The sequence below is a fragment of the Lepidochelys kempii genome, chromosome 7 (assembly GCF_965140285.1).
Source record: "Lepidochelys kempii isolate rLepKem1 chromosome 7, rLepKem1.hap1, whole genome shotgun sequence".
NCBI lineage: Eukaryota > Metazoa > Chordata > Testudines > Cheloniidae > Lepidochelys > Lepidochelys kempii.
The window spans coordinates 124,958,871-124,978,525 of record NC_136386.1 but is presented as its reverse complement, the minus strand read 5'-3'; the positions used below and the strand labels follow the sequence as shown (position 1 = coordinate 124,978,525).

The following is a 19,655-nucleotide window of genomic DNA, read 5'->3' as shown; positions in this document are numbered from 1 at the left end:
CCCTGCCCCCCACCAGGGTGAAGCCCCCTCTCCTCCACACTGATTTTCCATTGTGATTTCCTGCCCCCTTGTTCTTTGTCACTCTGTGAACTGCCCGCTCAGCCATGCCCTGGCCCCCGCTGTCACACCCCCTCTCGGCCCCTTTCCCCTTCTCCTGAATATGCCCCCCCTTCCCCACGCCCCCCGTCTCTTCTGTCACCGCCTGCTGGATTTGTGTTCCTGAGCACCCCGTCCCCAGGTGGCACAGTGTGTGCTGGGGGTGCAGGCCACTGGATCCAGTAGTGGGGGGGCTGTACAGCGCCCTGCACGGACTGCCAGCTGCAGTGCTGCCTTTTACACCAGGTGGGGCCAGGCCCCGCAGCCAGGGGAGCTAGCTCTAGGGAGGAACAGGATGGAGCGGGGCCCCAGGCAGGGAGGGTTACGTCAGCCAGGGGAGGGGGCTGGTTTCCCTGTAGCCTGCTCTGGGCCAGCCCATGTGCCAGCCACATGGCACCCCCAGCTTTGCCCCCAGGGTGCCAGGCCAGGAGAGGCGGGCTCCCCAGCCCTGCGATTGTGGTGTCGGTCCAGACCCGGCCGGCTGCCACCCCCAGTCCCAGCCAGCAGGGCCCCCAGCTGCCAGCTTCCCATGCCCCCTCGACACGGCCCCTGCCCCCTTTATTGTGTGTCAATGGGGGGCAGGGGCCGTTCCCGGTGCTCTGTGCCCCCAGCCTGCTCTCCCAGAGCCCTCTGAGAGCGACATCTGCTCAGACCTGCCCCAGGCCCCAGCCCCCGTCTGCCCCAGGCCCTGCAGCGCCCCCTGCTGTGTAGGGCCGACTCGTATCGCCAGATCCATGGGCCCTTCACTTTGGCCTCTGGTAACATCCCGGCCAGGGAACCTCGCCTCTCACCCGTGGCCCCATTCCCTGCAGCGCCCCTGCCCCTGCCCCATAGGGCCGGGCCTCTCCTCTGTAGCCCCCTCCCTGCCCCCACCAGAGCTGGCCCGGTGAGGCGGGCTGGCTACTGGCCTAGTTCAGCTCACCCCCTGCAGGCCACTGGGTGTGCACCTAGCTCGCATGGCCCAGGACGCGGGGGGCACCTTCCAGGAAAGCTGCCTTGGGGGACGCCCCGATGGGGCTGATGGGTCACTCCTCCCCCGTCGGTAGGGTCAACACTTTGACCTTTGATGGGGGCACAAAGCCCCCAGGACACGGCCCCAGTGCTGGGGCCATGCACTCCACACGAGCCCTGGGCTGGGGCGGTTCATGCCGCGGAGAAGCGACAGGCTCATGCAGGAGATGCGCAGGGAAGGGACATGGGGGGCAGGCAGGACGGGGCCGGGCCAGGCAACTCCCAGGGTGCAAACACCCCTCCTGCAGAGGGGAGCAGGCAGAGAGGCGGGGCTGGGACATAGGGGCTGCAGCAGGCGTGGGGCTGGCCACACCCCCGGGCTCACAGGCTTCAATCCCTTCGGCTGAGGAGGAGTTTGGTGAGAGTTGGTGACCCCCTGGGATGTGCCGTCACCCCCCAGCCCTTCCCTCTCCCCCGCATGTCCACCAGTGTCCCACATGGGCTCATTCACGCAGGGGAGGGGACGGTGACCCAGCCGTGGCGGATGGTCCCCAGCAAGCCCGGTCTCTGGCCCGAACAGCTGGGCATGGGGCGTGGGAGTTGCGAGCTGGGAGGGGATCGGGGGGACAGGGGAAGGACATGGCCAGGGAACCAGGCTCGCTGGTGGGTCAGGGCGATACAGGGCCCAACCTGGAGAGGAAGCTGGTGCCTAGGGCTTTGCCAGCCACAGCAGGGCCGTGCATGTGCCACGTGCCGGGGCTACGCTCACGGCAGCAGGAGCAGTGGCCGGTGGGAGGCTGCTCCGCGCGAGCTGGAGACCCCCGATCACGCTCACCCCGCTGCCCCTCTGCAGCTCCCTCAGCTCCTGGCTTCATGGGAGGGGGAGGCCCCAGGCGGCACTGCCCAGGGCATGGGCGGGGGCAAGTCCTGGCACAGGGCCATTGGCTCTGGGCTGGGCCAGTGGCCGAGGGGCCCCAGGGGGCTCGCCCGAGGCGCCCTCGCCCCGTTCCGGCAGCAGGTCTCCGCGGGGGTCCCCCCAGCGGCCGCCCGCCCCGCCCTGCTCAGAACCGGGTGCTCTGGTACCGCAGCCGGCCCAGCTCGGCGAGGCCTTGGTCCCGGCAGTGTAGGTCCCCGCAGGGGCTCGCTGCCAGTCACCGCCCCCCTCCGCCCCCGCTGCTGCTGCTGCGGCTGCTGGTGCTGCGGCTGCTGCATCTGTCCTCGTAGATGGAGATCTCGATCTGGGCCCCGGCTAAGGACCGACAGCCGGGCAAGGGCTGCTGGGCAGGGGGAGGGCAGGCAGGGCGGTGCCCGTCTCTGCTCCCACTTCTGAGGTCAGCCAGGGCCCTCCAGCCCCTCGCCACCCCGACTGGGGCCTGGTCGGGGGCTCGGGGCAGGGCTGGCGTTGCAGAGAGGGGCCTGTCTGCGGCAGCCGTACACACCACTGTAAGAGCATCACGCTGTGCCCACGCCCGTCCCGCCAGGCTCAGCCATGCCCCTCTTCCCTGCCCCATGCCCACCCGCCCAGCCAGCCCAGGAGGATACGACCCGCATGCCCCGCTCCACGGGGTCGGTGAGCAGCAGGCCCCGTGGCGCGTAGACCTGCTCGTTCTGCTCCTGGATGTACTTGGCGATCTTCTTCAGCACCTGCGAGGGCAAAGGGGACAGCCCGTCAGGGCCCACCGCCCCGGGCACCCAGTCAGCACCCGCAGGCCCGGGTGCACCCAGTGACTCCCTGGCCCGGGGCACCAGCCTGCGGCCCTCCCTGGCAGGGGATCGGGCCCTTTGGCTGTGCTGGCTCTCACTGATGCTAACCAGCACGCCCGCCCCACTGCGCCTGCCCCACAGCAACAGCCTCTGGGGGCGGGTCACTGCCCCTTTGGGAAAGGAGGAGATCCTGGGGAACAGGGAGCGGGGAGCACAGGCCCACGGTCACAGTCAGGGGCAGAGCTGGGCTAGAACCCAGGCGTCCTGGCTCCCAGCCCCGCCCCACTCTAACCACTAGAACCCACCCCCCTCCCAGAGCTGGGCTAGAACCCAGGAGTCCTGGCTCCCAGCCGCCTGCTCAGAGGAGGGGCAATGTCTGAGGGGAAGGCGGGGGCAGAGTCAAACCATTGGCTGGTGACGGCCCAGGAATAAGAGCTGGCTTCTTAGAGTGCTGGGACCGGGAGAAGCCAGTCTGGGGTTCTGGAGCCAGGGCCAGGCAGCCGGTGAGTCCCAGGGCGCACACGGGCCTGAGAGCTGGGGTGCTTGGCAGCAACACCCCTGAGCTGGGCCTTTCCCTGCCCAAGGGGATCCCCAGTGCAGAGCTTTGCTGGGCTGAGTTCCCCCTCCCCGGCACCTGCCCAGACCAGTCACCCCGAGTCCCGCTGCTCTGGGGCTCGCAGGGCTGCCGCCTGGGGGCGCAGGGCCGAGCTTGGGGGCAGGGGCTGTTGCAATCTGCGCCCCTTGTGGGGAGGGCAAGCCGGGCCCAGCACCAACCTGATGCCTGTGTGATGAGGGAGCCGTCTGCAGCCCCCAGCCCCCTCTCAGAGCCCGAGCGGCCCTCGCTGAGTAACCACCCTTGGGAGACCCCAGCTCCCTGCTCTGTGCCTTCAGGGCGGGGTAAGGGTTGGGGGACTGTGTCACCGGCTGCCTCGTCCCCCGCAAGTCTCATGCAGCCAGGCTGCTCTGCTGCATGGGGCAGGGCGGTCACAGGCCCGGGCCCCAGGAGCACGCGGCCCAAGGGCCACCGCATGTCACTGGTGGCTGGGGCGGCGTGGGCTCATGGCCCTGGCAGGGGTGTTCTCCCTGGCAGGGTGCGGTCAGTACGCCGTGACTGCACTGGGTGTTCGTGTGATTCCTGGGGATGCCGGCGGGGCGCCAAAGGTGCAGGGCTGCCGCAGCACCCGGGTCCCGCTAAGGGCGTGGCTGCCCCGGAGGCCATCAAGGGCTGTGCTCCAGGCGGATGTGTAGGGTGGGTGGGGGCGGTGGGGTGAGGTGGGCTGTGATGGGGCTTGGGGGAGCTTGGGGCGTGCAGCTCTACGGGGGGAGAGAGGTCTCCCTCAGCAGCACTATGCACAGCGTATTAACCATTGCCATTTACGTTAACATCCGACTGGCTCTTGGAGCTGACGTTAGTTACCAGCCTGGAAACTTCCTGCTGCTCCCGCAGCCGGACCCTAGAAACCAACACTATCTGTAAAACTCACCAGCACATTGCAAGAAATACCTTGTTTCTTTCCCTGAGAAAAATTGCCAGACCTCTGTGCGCTGCACTTGGGGACCAGACTCCTTGGTCATAAAGCCTCTGTTCGAGACTAATAGTGTTAGTGCAAGCCCTCCGTCTGTGCAAAGGGGCTGGTGACATCACACTCACTTCCCCGCACACCCCCCAGATCCGCTCACACTCACTTCCCCGCACACCCCCAGATCCGCTCACACTCACTTCCCCGCACACCCCCAGATCCGCTCACACTCACTTCCCTGCACACCCCCAGATCCGCTCACACTCACTTCCCCGCACTTCTGTTCACACACACTGTCCCTCAGGCCTACTCACACTCTTGGGGCTGTCTTTCTGAGGCTGGGGGAGGAGAGTATTTCTTGTCTCTATGGGAGACGGGGCTGCTGGAGAAAGGTCCATTCCTTTTCATCTTGAGCGGAGACGCTCGAGCATTCGGCTCAGGGCACCGGCCTGCACTGTTTCCTGTGCTTAGTGTAGTCTCCGACCCAGTGAGCTGCTGGGCCGGAGATGGGGGCAAAGGGGCGGGAGCTGCAGAAAGGAAAGTAATTGGTACTATTCGTCTCCCACCTGCGGCAGGTAGCCGCAGGGTCTCTCTGTGGAGCCTTGCTGATGGGGTATTATTCTGATGAACACGTCCTCCTGTTGTGAACGCTTAGAAAGGCTGGTGTACAGGTGGCATGGCTGGCAGTGAGTTCCACACGCCAGTGATTCATGATGTTAAAAAATGTCTCTCTCGCCGTTTTGGACGTGTTGCTTTTCACTGTGATTGAATGCCACCTTGGTCCGTGTCGAGAGGGTGAAGAGGAGCTCCCAGTTCACCTTCTCCGTCCCATTCATTATTTTATGCAACTCTAGGAGAGCCTTTCTTACCGTGGCACTTGCTACTAACGACTACTAATCTCTGCCCATAGGGCAGCTTTCCCCCGACTTTCCCACACAGTCCGAGGAAGTCACAATGGCCCCCAGACCTCGGCATCACCTCCTTATTGGTGCTGCACGTAACAAAATTCATTTGCATGTGGATGGAAAAATGAGAGGGAACATAGTGCGGCACCCCCAGGTTTTACACGCGGCTCTGCTCCTGGCCCTGCATGCGGGCTCCCAGCCCCGTGTGATCAAAAGGGACTGTTCTTAATGTTTCCTCTGAATAGTGTGGGGGTGCCTCAGTTTCCTCTAGGCAGTTCTTAAGTATCTAGGGGGTGGGGTAAGGGTGTATGATCATTGCAGAGCCCTAGAGGGCAGGTGTGTGCAGGGGTCTGGACACAGACAATGGCCAACACCCTGTTTCCTGGCCACTGATGGCCTGGGCCCTTCCCCCCTGCAAGGCGAGAGCTAAAGGGTTGGAGAACAAAGGAATACGGTGACCTCCTGGCCCAGGAAAGGGACAAAGCCCAGAGGAGGAGGGGCTGGAGGGATTTTCAGTTTGGGGCTGGCTGGGACATGGAGTGAAGGGCAGACGGGGTTGTCTGGCTCCCTGCCCCCCAGAATGGACCCAGCTGAGGGGTCCCGTTCTCTGCACCTACAAGCTCTGTGTTAGACCATGTTCCTGCCGTCTAATAAACCTTCTGTTTTACTGGCTGGCTGAGAGTCCCATCTGACTGCGGAGTTGGGGGGCAGGACCCTCTGGCTTCCCCAGGACCCCGCCTGAGCGGACTCGCTGTGGGAAGCGCACGGAGGGGCAGAGGATGCTGAATGCTCCGAGGTCAGACCCAGGAAGGTGGAAGCCGGGTGAGCTGTGTGCCCTGCAGACAGGCTGCTCCCAGAGAGGAGACTTCCCCAGAGTCCTGCCTGGCTTCGTAGGGAGCCCTTCCAGAGCATCGCCCAGGGACTCCGGGACACCCGGCACCCGGGGTGCTGGCTCCCAGCCCCGCGCAAGCGGCTCCACTACTGGTCCTGCGCCCAGCCCCAGCCCCCTCACTCCTGTCTGGGTCCCCCACGCAGAGACACAGCCCTGCTCCTGGCCCCAGCTCTGACGGGGGCACGGACAGGGGTAAGGGGGCTGCCTTTCAGCACCACCATTAAAAGTGTTCCCACGTGTACAGACTCACAGGCCGTGCCCACTCTTGGCCCCGTGGGGGGAGCCCCCTTCAGTGCGACAGCCCCTCTCAGGGGTCCACTCTCCCTCGGGGGTTAATGCCTGGGGAGGCTCCGGCTGGCTGGCACGGCAGGGTACCCGGGGAGAATTTCCCTTCCGAGCCGCCTGGGGACCCTGCCAGGGAGGAGCGAGGGGGTCACCACAGAGAATAAGGCCATTGCCCCCTGTGGAACGGGACCCAGGGGAGCCCAGGCCTGGGGGGTGGGGGGAGGGCACTGCTGGGGCCTGCAATTGTCCCTGCATTTCGCCGGGCTGACCCAGTGGCAGATGGGGGCCCCAGGTGCCGGCCGTACCTTCTCGTAGTGGGTCTCCATGCAGAGGAAGATGAAGTAGGCCGTGGCACAGGCCAGGCACCCCTCCAGGTAGGAGCTGCCCCCGATCTTCTCAGCCTCGGCGTAGAAGCCATTGAGGGTCTTCACTGTCTCCTCAAAGAGCTGCCGCTCGAGCTGGGGAGAGAAACCCGGGTGAGGGCGTTGGGGGTCACACGGGGCTCCGCCAGCCGGCACTGGGAGCCCCTGCCCACACTCAGCCCATGCCCTGCAGCAGCGGCTGGGGCATCGTGAGCATCCCAGTGAGCTGACCCTGAAGGACCCCACCTGTCCCCCCGACCACAGACAGACCAGCTCAGCTAGTAGGCACTCTGCAGGGACCCAGGGAACAGCCAGCACGGTGCCCCATAGGGAGCCCCTCAGGAGAACGAAGCCCCCCATACACATGCACACAGACACCTGGGCGGGTACCTCCCCACCCCCATGAGTTTGCACACACACAGATCCAGGGCATATGCACACAGACATTTGGGCACATCCAGGACCTGGCCCAGCATGAGCCTGGGCAGCTGCCACCAGCCCAGACCCCATGGCTGTGGGTGCAGCTCTTGTCGGGGGATGTGCCAAAGTGGGAATTTTCTGTATTATTTTGTATGAATGCGGTGTGTGCCTCAGTTTCCCCTATGTGCTGCATGGATAGCTAGGTGGTGGGGAAAGGCGGTTACTACAAAGGTGGGGATGGCTCCTGGCTGGCTCAGGTTTGGGGGCCAGGTCACTAGGGGGCCCATGAAGACAATGGCCAACCCAACCCCTGGGACATTTGCTACGTGCTGGCTGCTAACGACCCTGGAGCCCCCACTAACCAGGAAGCCAGCCGGGTGTGACCAGCTGGACAAAGGGCTGAGAAGAGTACAACTGGGGCTGGCCAGGAATCTGAACACAGAGCGGGAGCCGAGGGCGGACACTGCTTGGCTGGGGCTCTGGGGAACCCGAACGGGCCAGGCTGTAACTTCCTGCTCTCGGTGCTACCCAAGGCCTGCCTAGCTCTGTTCCACGCCCCTCATAACCCTCCTGCTGTAACCGTGCCGGCTGCGGCCCTGCAGGGGCTGGAGGTGGGGGGCATTGCGCCCCTTGGGGGTCCAAGTCTCTCTCAGGAGGCCGCGTTGGAGGGAGCTCATAGCATGACCCAGGGGTGCTGAAGGCTCAGTCCAAGAGGGCAGTGAAGCCGAGGGGCTTCCCCTAGTGACAGAGCGAGCCCCTGGGAGGATCTGGCTCCCTGAAGGGGGCCTTTGTGGGCTGTTCCTGAGCACCAACCCTGGGGGTTCATGATGGGCACCATCTGAGGGCTACACTGGCATCTGTGCTCGCTGCGGGGAGACCCTTCCCAGAGAGCCACTGGCCGGCCCTGCCCAGGGATCGCAAGTCCACACAGCCTCCGGGCCCCAGGCCCACACCAGGAATAACTGGAGCGGGGGGCGGGGCTGTGTGACGAAGTGGGGCTGTTCTTAATGTTTCCTCTCGCTGGCTGGGCCTGGGGTCACAGCCCCACTGAGCCCTGGCCCTGGTCGCTCCCTCCCTGCCCTGGACTCACTTCCCAGCAGCGCCTCTGGACAATGCAGATGACCTGGCTGGCAGGGGGAGGAGCGGCTAGGCTCAGGCTACCTGCCTGCCTGTAACCAGTCCCCTGGGGCTGGGTGGGACAGAGAGATGCTCCCTGCCCCCTTGCCCACCGGATTGGGGCTCACGCTGGCTCTGATGCAGTGAGGAAAGCAGGTAGCTGGCTGCCTACCCCCACTGGGACAGCAAGGGCAGCGCTGAGCACGGGGGGTGCTGAGACCCCAGCTGGGGGCGGGGGACACACAGGCAGGGCAGGTCGGCTGCCAACCAGGTTTGCCTGGTCCGGAGGCGCTGCTGGGAAGTGAGTCCATGGCAGGGAGGGAGCGACCAGGGCCAGGGCTCAGCGGGGCTGTGACCCCAGGCCCAGCCCGCGAGAGGAAACTTTAAGAACAGTCTCACTTCGTCATAGGCTGTGACGCAGGGCCAGAAAGGGTGAAGCAGCAAGCAGGCTAAATGACTCAAATCCAATCTTTAAAGGCCTCTCAGAGAAGTATGTCCGTGGTGAAAGGGGCCATTCCGGATAACAACTAACAAAGCCTGGGACGCAGACTGGAGCTGTGAAATGCAGCCTGCATTGTTGCAGGATCGGGGGTGGGTGCTATGGGGGTGTTTCCTTATGCCTTGCTAGATGTCAGCCATGTAAACGGGGGGCTCCTGTCGGTCACTGAGCTATTGAGTCAGACGTCAAACAGGGATAGTAACATTTAGATCAACCCTGAATGGAATAATGTCACTGGCTGTATTTCGCTTGGAAGTTTGTAGTCAACGGTCTCTGAACCGCTGGAATGGTCACTCGCCTTCTGCTAAGCAATGCAACTCATTACCTGTGTCAGAGTAACAGCCGTGTTAGTCTGTATTCGCAAAAAGAAAAGGAGTACTTGTGGCACCTTAGAGACTAACCAATTTATTTGAGCATAAGCTTTCGTGAGCTACAGCTCACTTCATCGGATGCATACTGTGGAAAGTGTAGAAGATCTTTTTATACACACAAAGCATGAAAAAATACCTCCCCCCACCCCACTCTCCTGCTGGTAACAGCTTATCTAATGTGTATGATAATGAAGGTGGACCATTTCCAGCACAAATCCAGGTTTTCTCACTCCCCCCCCCCACACACACAAACAAACCCATTCTTGGGCTGGTAATAGCTTATCTAAAGTGACCACTCTCCTTACAATGTGTATGATAATCAAGGTGGGCCATTTCCAGCACAAATCCAGGGTTTAACAAGAATGTCTGGGGCGGGGGTAGGAAAAAACAAGGGAAAATAGGTTACCTTGCATAATAACTTAGCCACTCCCAGTCTCTATTCAAGCCTAAGTTAATTGTATCCAATTTGCAAATGAATTCCAATTCAGCAGTCTCTCGCTGGAGTCTGGATTTGAAGTTTTTTTGTTGTAATATCGCAACTTTCATGTCTGTAATCGCGTGACCAGAGAGATTGAAGTGTTCTCCGACTGGTTTATGAATGTTATAATTCTTGACATCTGATTTATGTCCATTTATTCTTTTACGTAGAGACTGTCCAGTTTGACCAATGTACATGGCAGAGGGGCATTGCTGGCACATGGCATAGATCACATTGGTGGATGTGCAGGTGAACGAGCCTCTGATAGTGTGGTTATTAGACCCTGTGATGGTGTCCCCTGAATAGATATGTGGGCACAGCTGGCAATGGGCTTTGTTGCAAGGATAGGTTCCTGGGTTAGTGGTTCTGTTGTGTGGTGTGTGGTTGCTGGTGAGTATTTGCTTCAGGTTGGGGGGCTGTCTGTAGGCTGCCTCAGAAACAACTCTGACATCATAAACAAAAAGGCTGACAAAGGAGGTGCTGTTGTCATCATGAATAGGTCGGAATATGAACAAGAGGCTGCTCGGCAGCTCTCCAACACCACTTTCTACAAGCCATTACCCTCTGATCCCACTGAGAGTTACCAAAAGAAACTACAGCATTTGCTCAAGAAACTCCCTGAAAAAGCACAAGATCAAATCCGCACAGACACACCCCTGGAACCCCGACCTGGGATATTCTATCTACTACCCAAGATCCATAAACCTGGAAATCCTGGGCGCCCCATCATCTCAGGCATTGGCACCCTGACAGCAGGATTGTCTGGCTATGTAGACTCCCTCCTCAGGCCCTACGCTACCAGCACTCCCAGCTACCTTCGAGACACCACTGACTTCCTGAGGAAACTACAATCCATCGGTGATCTTCCTGATAACACCATCCTGGCCACTATGGATGTAGAAGCCCTCTTCACCAACATTCTACACAAAGATGGACTACAAGCCGTCAAGAACACTATCCCCGATAATGTCACGGCTAACCTGGTGACTGAACTTTGTGACTTTGTCCTTACCCATAACTATTTCACATTTGGGGACAATGTATACCTTCAGATCAGCGGCACCGCATGGCCCCACAGTATGCCAACATTTTTATGGCTGACTTAGAACAACGTTTCCTCAGCTCTCGTCCCCTAAAGCCCCTACTCTACTTGCGCTATATTGATGACATCTTCATCATCTGGACCCATGGAAAAGAAACCCTTGAGGAATTCCACCATGATTTCAACAATTTCCATCCCACCATCAACCTCAGCCTGGTCCAGTCCACACAAGAGATCCACTTCCTGGACACTACAGTGCTAATAAACGATGGTCACATAACCACCCTATACCGGAAACCTACTGACCGCTATTCCTATCTACATGCCTCCAGCTTTCACCCTGACCACACCACACGATCCATCGTCTACAGCCAAGCTCTGCGATACAACCGCATTTGCTCCAACCCCTCAGACAGAGACAAACTCCTTCAAGATCTCTATCAAGCATTCTTACAACTACAATACCCACCTGCGGAAGTGAAGAAACAGATTGACAGAGCCAGAAGAGTTCCCAGAAGTTACCTACTACAGGACAGGCCTAACAAAGAAAATAACAGAACGCCACTAGCCGTCACCTTCAGCCCTCAACTAAAACCCCTCCAACGCATCATCAAGGATCTACAACCTATCCTGAAGGATGACCCAACACTCTCACAAATCTTGGGAGACAGGCCAGTCCTTGCCTACAGACAGCCCCCCAACCTGAAGCAAATACTCACCAACAACCACATACCACACAACAGAACCACTAACCCAGGAACTTATCCTTGCAACAAAGCCCGTTGCCAACTGTGCCCACATATCTATTCAGGGGACACCATCACAGGGCCTAATAACATCAGCCACACAATCAGAGGCTCGTTCACCTGCACATCCACCAATGTGATCTATGCCATCATGTGCCAGCAATGCCCCTCTGCCATGTACATTGGTCAAACTGGACAGTCTCTACGTAAAAGAATAAATGGACACAAATCAGATGTCAAGAATTATAACATTCATAAACCAGTCGGAGAACACTTCAATCTCTCTGGTCACGCGATTACAGACATGAAAGTTGCGATATTACAACAAAAAAACTTCAAATCTAGACTCCAGCGAGAGACTGTTGAATTGGAATTCATTTGCAAATTGGATACAATTAACTTAGGCTTGAATCGAGACTGGGAGTGGCTAAGTCATTATGCAAGGCAACCTATTTCCCCTTGTTTTTTCCTACCCCCCACCCCCCCAGACGTTCTTGTTAAACCCTGGATTTGTGCTGGAAATGGCCCAACTTGATTATCATACACATGGTAAGGAGAGTGGTCACTTTAGATAAGCTGTTACCAGCAGGAGAGTGGGGTGGGGGGAGGTATTTTTTCATGCTTTGTGTGTATAAAAAGATCTTCTACACTTTCCACAGTATGCATCCGATGAAGTGAGCTGTAGCTCACGAAAGCTTATGCTCAAATAAATTGGTTAGTCTCTAAGGTGCCACAAGTCCTCCTTTTCTCATTACCTGTGTGTACACAGGAACCAGGTAATTCTGCTTCCGATCTACTACTCTTCACGCAAGGGAGCCCTGGAGCCAGGAGGTGTCTTAGCCTGCCAGAGACCTTTAGAGAGAACTCTTGGGCCCTGGTCTTGTTATCTTCAGATCTGCCTAAGCTTGGTCAGGGGCCCCAGGTCCATTCTGGATTGGCCTATGACTCATGCCTGCATGTTTAATGCTCCTTTAACTAGGACTCTCCCTCGCTTTTCTTGTAACACCTTTTCGCCTGGTTAATAAGCGGTGGCCGCCAGCGTGCATTTGGCAGGGTCTAAGATGCTCATGAGCCTGGTGGGTGATGTGTCTGCTCCTCTGGGACTGGTAGAACTGTTTATAGGATGAACAAGATTTTCGGGAACCCTCGTGATGTTGGGTGTGGGGTGCGGTGGGAGCCCAAGGCTGGGTCGCTGGAAGGGAGCTGTGTGTTGGCTTCCGGGTAGCCAGTGAGGTGTTGCAGCCGCTGTTTTGTCCCTGGCTTGGTGCATCGAAGTAGCAGAATAGCCATCAGGTTGGGGGATTGTCTGCCCCAGCCTGTGCAGTTTGCCCGAACGGAGCCATCTCAGCAGGGCCCCCCTGGGACTCCAGTCACAGGGGCCTTTGCCCCAAGGCTCTACCAGGCCCTGCTCTGCCCCCCCAGCCCCCATCACCTGCCAGCGCAGCAGGGCACCGTGCTTCCTACCCGGCTGTCCAGCTCCAGGGGGAACTTGGTCTGGAATTGGCAGAGGGTCCCGTCGCTGTAGTCCCGCTGCACAAAGACCTTGGTGGCCAGCGAGGCGCTTCGCCGCAACTCCTGCAGGTCATGGGCCTGGGGGGACAGGGGCGCGGCAGGTTACCCAGGGGCAGGGACGGGGCGAGGGGGCTGCCGCAGGACTCTGGGGAAGGGAAGGAGGGTCCTGACACAGAGCAGAGCTCAGGACTGCAGCCCCGGGCTGGGGGGCAAAGACTGGGTGACATACACCATCCCATCCCCCACCCCCTGTACCCCCTGTGCACACACCCCGTCCCATCCCCCACCCCCTGTACCCCCTCTGCACACACCCCATCCCATCCCCCACCCCCTGTACCCCCTGTGCACACACCCCGTCCCATCCCCCACCCCCTGTACCCCCTCTGCACACACCCCATCCCATCCCCCACCCCCTGTACCCCCTCTGCACACACCCCATCCCACCCCCCGTACCCCCTCCGCACACACGCCGTCCCATCCCCCACCCCCTGTACCCCCTCCACACACACACCGCAGCCCACCCCCCATACCCCCTGTGCACACACCCCATCCCATCCCCCACCCCCTGTACCTCCTCTGCACACACCCCACCCCACCCCCCGTACCCCCTCTGCACACACCCCATCCCATCGCCCACCCCCTGTACCCCCTGTGCACACACCCCATCCCACCCCCCCTACCCCCTCTGCACACACCCCATCCCATCGCCCACCCCCTGTACCCCCTCCATAGACACACCGCAGCCCACCCCCCGTACCCCCTCTGCACACACCCCATCCCATCCCCCACCCTCCGTACCCCCTCCGCACACACGCCGCAGCCCACCCCTGGCCAGTTCCCTGCGCCCGCACAGAGTCACTGTTCCCCAGCATGGTGCACTAGTGGGCGTCCCCAAGCAGCGCCCTTCGCACGCAGCACTGCGGGGTTAGATTAACAGTGACGCTACTCGAGAGGTGGTGACCAGCCGATGACGCGGAAAACTCACAGCTAAAGGCTACCACTTAGTCTAGCAAGGGCCAGGCCAGTCCCCCTGGCTTCCCTTGGTGGGGACTGACCCGCTCCTGGGGCAGGACTGCGCCCTGCGGCCCAAAGGTGCCAGGCCTTTGTCTTCCTGGTGAAGGCGGGAACTTGGCGTTCTCTGCCCCTCACTTTCATAGGCCAGGGAGCCTTTGAAGCGGCATCTGCTGACGGTTACCCCTCAGAGCAACAGTTAGCCCAACGGGGAGGGTGGCAACACAGCCACTCCCTGCTCCTTCCCCCCCCTTGTGTCTGCTCAAATGCAGCTTGTTCTGTTTCCTGCCGTCTCCGCCCCTGCTGTCGCGCGGGCCCTGGTTACTGCGGCCGGCGGGACCCCACAGGCCTGTGCTGAGGACAGACGCGTCCAACACCTAGGTTTGCACGTGTGCTGGCAATGTTCCAAGCCAGGGCGGAGTCCTGACCGGGCAGGGAATGGGGCTGCAGCCTTTCCCCAGGCTGTTCCTGACCAGTGAGTTATTCGTTTTCAAATGACCCCTCACAAGGCACATTTTGTACAAAGATTGCTACACTGGTGTGTAGAGTGTGAATCCATGGGTGCTGTCACACACACACACACCCCGATTTCCCCCCCCCCATACCTCTTGGTGACAAAATGAGAATGTTCTGTAATCATTTTCTGATGGCTCTGTGTGTCTCAGTTTCCCTGTATGCTGCAGGGCTACCCGGCGGGGTAGAGAGGGTTGTTTGCATTCTGCAGTGGCTCAGAGACACAGGTGTGGCTGGTGTCCAGCTCTCTGGGGACTTAGGTCCAAGATCAGGAGCTCTTGAGAAGACTGGCAAATCCAATCATCTGGACACAAACCCATAGCAAGCAAGTCCCCAGAGACATGGACTTCCCGCCTCTCCGAGGGGGGCTGCACCGCATCCCCCAGCTGGGGAACAAAGGCCTGGGGGTGAGGTGGGAGTTAAGTGGTGGCTATGGGAAGCAGTCAGGACATCTGACCTGGGACAAAGAGAGGTCAGAGGGACGGAGATTGGGCTCTGTGCTGAGCAGGATGGACTAGGCTGTCACTTCCTTTTCTCTGGGCTAACCAAGGACTTTCTGTGCTGTGTCCAGGCCACTAATAAACCCCATGTGTCCCTGCAGCCGCTGGCGCAGGGAGCTGCCTGGCTCCCAAAGCCTGGACGAGTGTCCCTCAGGGTCTGTCCCAGCTGAACTCGCTGCATGGAGCTCACGGGGTGCAGCAGGAGGCCCAAAGGCACAGCGTCCAGCCAAAGGAGACAGGGAAGCCTTGTGGCCCACCCTGGGGGAAGGAAGAGTGGGACCCCCAGGGGCCTGGTCCACTGACGGGCTCCCAGAGACTCTTCCAAAGCTGGGGCTATAGCACTGGGCCTGTGGCTCTTTGACCAATGCACGTCCTCTGTGTCAACAAACCATCCCTGTGCCCCACCATGGCCCACAGGCCGGCCTTGGCACTTGGGAAGGGCTCCTTGCTTTCCCAGAGCACTTAGCTGGGGTGGCTCCTTCCCCCTGTTTCTGGTGCACAAGCCTTTCCTCCAGCCCAGAGTGAGCAGAGACCACTCCTCCCTACCAGCTGGTGCCCCTGCAGCCAGACTCCCACCCCCACTGTACGGGGAGCGAGCAGCACTCAGGGGCTCGGTGCCCCCCCCAGCGCCCCTCCATCCTCTACTGCCCCTTGCAGACACAGCCCTAGCCCCAGCTTGGGGAGGGGGCTGGATCTTGCAGGGTGTCTTTGAGGTGCTCCTATCTCCTGGCTAAAGGGTCAGCATTGGGGGAAGGAGCTGGCCTCAGCCTGTATGCTGCTCCCTCTCATGGAAGAGACCCCCCGCTCCATGGCCAGGCCTGGGACCAGCAAGGGGGAAACACTCACTCTGCAAGCCAGGGGCAAGGACAGCCCATCTATGACAAAGTGGGAGTTTTCTGTAATATTTAATATCCCTACGTGCCTCAGTTTCCCTCTATGCTTTGCATGGCTCCCCATGGGGAAAGGGCTCCGTTTGCTCCCAGGGCAGACAACAGCTGTTGATGCGAGCAGACAGCGGGTCACTGAATGGCCTGGTCACGGCCGACCCACAAGTGAAAATGTGAGCGGACCTTGGAAACCCCGGTGGGCAGAACGCCAGCACCCAGGAGCCCAGAGACCCTGGAGTGAGGATCCTGTGCCCTCAGCGTGGCCCTGCCCGGAGGGGGGCAGCAGGGACTAATGGGGGGCTCTGGGAGAGGCTGGGGCTCTCTGCTGGGCCTGGCGAAGGCCGGCAGAGACAGCGCCTGGGACTGGAGCTCACACGGCTTGGCTGGGGGATTGAGCTGGCTGCACCAGACGCTGCTCCCCGTGCTCTGGGCTCCCTGGGGCCAAGCATCGAATAAACCCGCCCGTTCTGCCAGCGCTGGGCGAGCCTCACTGCAGATGCTGCGTGCGGTGCATTAATCCCTGTAGAGCGGACAAGTGTCCCCCCAGGACCTGGCTCGGTGGGACTCGCTGGGCAGAGCTCACAGTGGGGAGCGGGGGGCTGGAGCCCCGGAGGTCCAGCCAAAGGAGGTGGTGAAGCCTCAGGGCTGACCCTGGAGGAAGAGGGAGACCCCTCAGGGTCTGGCCCACTGACGGGCTCCTCCCAGAGACTGGGCCAAAGCTGGGGCATAGCACCCAGCAGTGACACCTGCATAAGAATGCCCCTCTCACCCCTGCCACCCCCACCCCGCTGCCCCAGCCTTGACTCAGGCCCCTCTCACCCCTGCCCCCCCACCCCGCTGCCCCGGCCTTGACTCAGGCCCCTCTCACCCCTGCCCCCCCACCCACTGCCCCGGCCTTGACTCAGGCCCCTCTCACCCCTGCCCCCCACACCCCGCTGCCCTGGCCTTGACTCAGGCCCCTCTCACCCCTGCCCCCCCACCCCGCTGCCCCGGCCTTGACTCAGGCCCCTCTCACCCCTGCCCCCCACACCCCGCTGCCCCGGCCTTGACTCAGGCCCCTCTCACCCCTGCCCCCCCACCCTGCTGCCCCGGCCTTGACTCAGGCCCCTCTCACCCCTGCCCCCCCACCCACTGCCCCGGCCTTGACTCAGGCCCCTCTCACCCCTGCCCCCCACACCCCGCTGCCCCGGCCTTGACTCAGGCCCCTCTCACCCCTGCCCCCCCACCCCGCTGCCCCAGCCTTGACTCAGGCCCCTCTCACCCCTGCCCCCCCCACCCCGCTGCCCTGGCCTTGACTCAGGCCCCTCTCACCCCTGCCCCCCACACCCCGCTGCCCCGGCCTTGACTCAGGCCCCTCTCACCCCTGCCCCCCCACCCTGCTGCCCCGGCCTTGACTCAGGCCCCTCTCACCCCTGCCCCCCCACCCTGCTGCCCCGGCCTTGACTCAGGCCCCTCTCACCCCTGCCCCCCACACCCCGCTGCCCCGGCCTTGACTCAGGCCCCTCTCACCCCTGCCCCCCCACCCCGCTGCCCCAGCCTTGACTCAGGCCCCTCTCACCCCTGCCCCCCGACCCCGCTGCCCTGGCCTTGACTCAGGCCCCTCTCACCCCTGCCCCCCCACCCACTGCCCCGGCCTTGACTCAGGCCCCTCTCACCCCTGCCCCCCCACCCACTGCCCCGGCCTTGACTCAGGCCCCACTCACCCCTGCCCCCCCCCCCGCTGCACCAGCCTTGACTCAGGCCCCTCTATCCTCATACTGCCCCTGCCCCCAATACTGCCCCTCGTGCCCCCAGCCCAGACACTGCCCCACATCCCCTCCACTGACTGTCCCCCCCTCTACGCACCAGACCCAGCTGACTCCCCCTCCCCAGCTGAGCTGTGACCCAGAGAGGCAGGGAGCCCACTGGGATTTGGCTCTTGCTGTGGATTCTCTGTGGAAGGCGCCGGGACGCCCCAGGGATGGGTGCAGGACAACAGCTGGAATTGGGAAGGGAGGGAGTGGGGGCCAAAGACAGCAGCCCATGGGGGGCTGTGCTGACCCCATCTCCCTCATGCCCCCAAGTGGCTCCAGCCCATTGGGCCGGGCAGATGGTGCACAGGTCACAGGGTGTCACGAAGGCAGGCACCAGCTGGGCTGGGCAATGGGCTGCCGGCTCCGCTGTGGGAGTGCAAGGAAACAGGCACTTTGCCACACGCACACGAGGACCAGCTCCGGGCAGCCCCCGGGACCCCCCCAGCTCCGGGCAGCCCCCAGGACCCCCCCAGCTCCGGGCAGCCCCTGGGACGCCTCCCCCAGCTCCGGGTAGCCCCCAGGACCCCCCCAGCTCCGGGCAGCCCCCGGGACCCCCCCAGCTCCGGGCAGCCCCCGGGACGCCTCCCCCAGCTCCGGGCAGCCCCTGGGACAAGATGCAGGTTTGCTCAGGGACAAGCCGGCCGGATGTCCCGTGTCGGCAGTCCCCGCCCCCGGTCCGGAGCCCGGGGACCTCGCCCGGCCTGCGCCCCCCGCTCCCCGCCCGGCCTGCGCCCCCCGCTCCCCGCCCCCCAGGCTGCGCCCCCCGCTCCCCGCCCGGCCTGCGCCCCCCGCTCCCCGCTCCCCGCCCCCCAGGCTGCGCCCCCCGCCCCCCGCCCGGCCTGCGCCCCCCGCTCCCCGCCCCCCAGGCTGCGCCCCCCGCTCCCCGCTCCCCGCCCGGCCTGCGCCCCCCGCTCCCCGCCCCCCAGGCTGCGCCCCCCGCTCCCCGCCCGGCCTGCGCCCCCCGCTCCCCGCCCCCCGCCCCCCAGGCTGCGCCCCCCGCCCGGCCTGCGCCCCCCGCTCCCCAGGCTGCGCCCCCCGCTCCCCGCTCCCCGCCCGGCCTGCGCCCCCCGCTCCCCGCCCCCCAGGCTGCGCCCCCCGCTCCCCGCCCGGCCTGCGCCCCCCGCCCGGCCTGCGCCCCCCGCTCCCCAGGCTGCGCCCCCCGCTCCCCGCTCCCCGCCCGGCCTGCGCCCCCCGCTCCCCGCCCCCCAGGCTGCGCCCCCCGCTCACCTCGCTGGCCATGGCGTGGCGCGGGCCCGGCGGGCTCTGTCCCTGGTGCTGAAGCCGCTTCTCGGCGCCCGGAGCCCGGAGCGAGGCGCAGAACCGGGGCTGAGCCTGCGCGGCGCGGCCCGGATGCTGGGAACAGGGGCGGGGGGCGGGGGGGAGCGGATCCCGGCGCTGGGGGGAGCCCGGCTCTGGGGGAGGCCCGGGGGGGCGGATCCCGGCGCTGGGGGGGGCCCGGGGGGGCGGATCCCGGCGCTGGGGGGGAGCCCGGCTCTGGGGGGGGCCCGGGGGGGCGGATCCCGGCGCTGGGGCGAGCCCGGCTCTGGGGGGGGCCAGGGGGGGCGGATCCCGGCGCTGGGGGGAGCCCGGGGGGGCGGAGCCCGGCGCTGGGGGGGGTCTCAAGGGGGGTGGATCCCGGCGCCGAGCGCAGGACTCCCGGGCCCCCCCGCGCCAGCGGTGCACGAGGCGGACCGAGCGCAGCTCCCCCCCCCCCGCCAGCTGGCGCCCGGTCCGCCTCGTGAACCGCTGGCGCGGGGGGGCTCGGCGGGTCGGAGCAGCGGGGCGGGGAGCCCCGGCCTGGCAGGGCCCCTGCACCCCGGGGAGGCCCCTCCTGGGCGCTGCCCTAGGGCAGCTGGGAGCGGGGGCAGAGCCCAGTGGCTGCATGAGCGTGGGGTGCCCGGGCATTGCCCCCCCCAAGGGCACAGACCCACCTTGGGGAGGGGGAATAACCACCTCGCGCTCTGCCTGCCCCCCGCCCTGGCCCCGGGGTCCTGGCTTGCAGGGCCTGGCTGGGAAATGGTGGTGCAAAGCCCCTCCCGGCCGGCCTCAGCT

General features: G+C 63.1%; 1 protein-coding gene across 1 annotated transcript; it reads right to left on the bottom strand.

The window, feature by feature from the left end:
* Window positions 1-178: 178 nt before the first annotated feature.
* Window positions 179-18,955, bottom strand: GOLGA7B (golgin A7 family member B). Its single transcript, XM_073354647.2, has 5 exons — window positions 18,831-18,955; window positions 12,852-12,977; window positions 6,659-6,811; window positions 2,590-2,691; window positions 179-2,285 (listed from the first exon to the last, which is right to left on the bottom strand). The coding sequence occupies exons 1-5, from the start codon at window positions 18,840-18,842 to the stop codon at window positions 2,199-2,201; spliced, it is 480 nt and encodes a 159-aa protein (XP_073210748.1). The 5' UTR covers window positions 18,843-18,955; the 3' UTR covers window positions 179-2,198.
* Between the last annotated feature and the right edge of the window lie 700 nt (window positions 18,956-19,655).

Bases quoted from the DNA above. Each gene is read 5' to 3' on its own strand.
- GOLGA7B (XM_073354647.2), bottom strand. The intron at 6,812-12,851 runs GTAGGAAGCACG...TTCTCTCCCCAG, and splicing joins CCCTGGAGCTGGACAGCCGG to CTCGAGCGGCAGCTCTTTGA. The intron at 2,692-6,658 runs GTACGGCCGGCA...TTGCCCTCGCAG, and splicing joins TGGAGACCCACTACGAGAAG to GTGCTGAAGAAGATCGCCAA.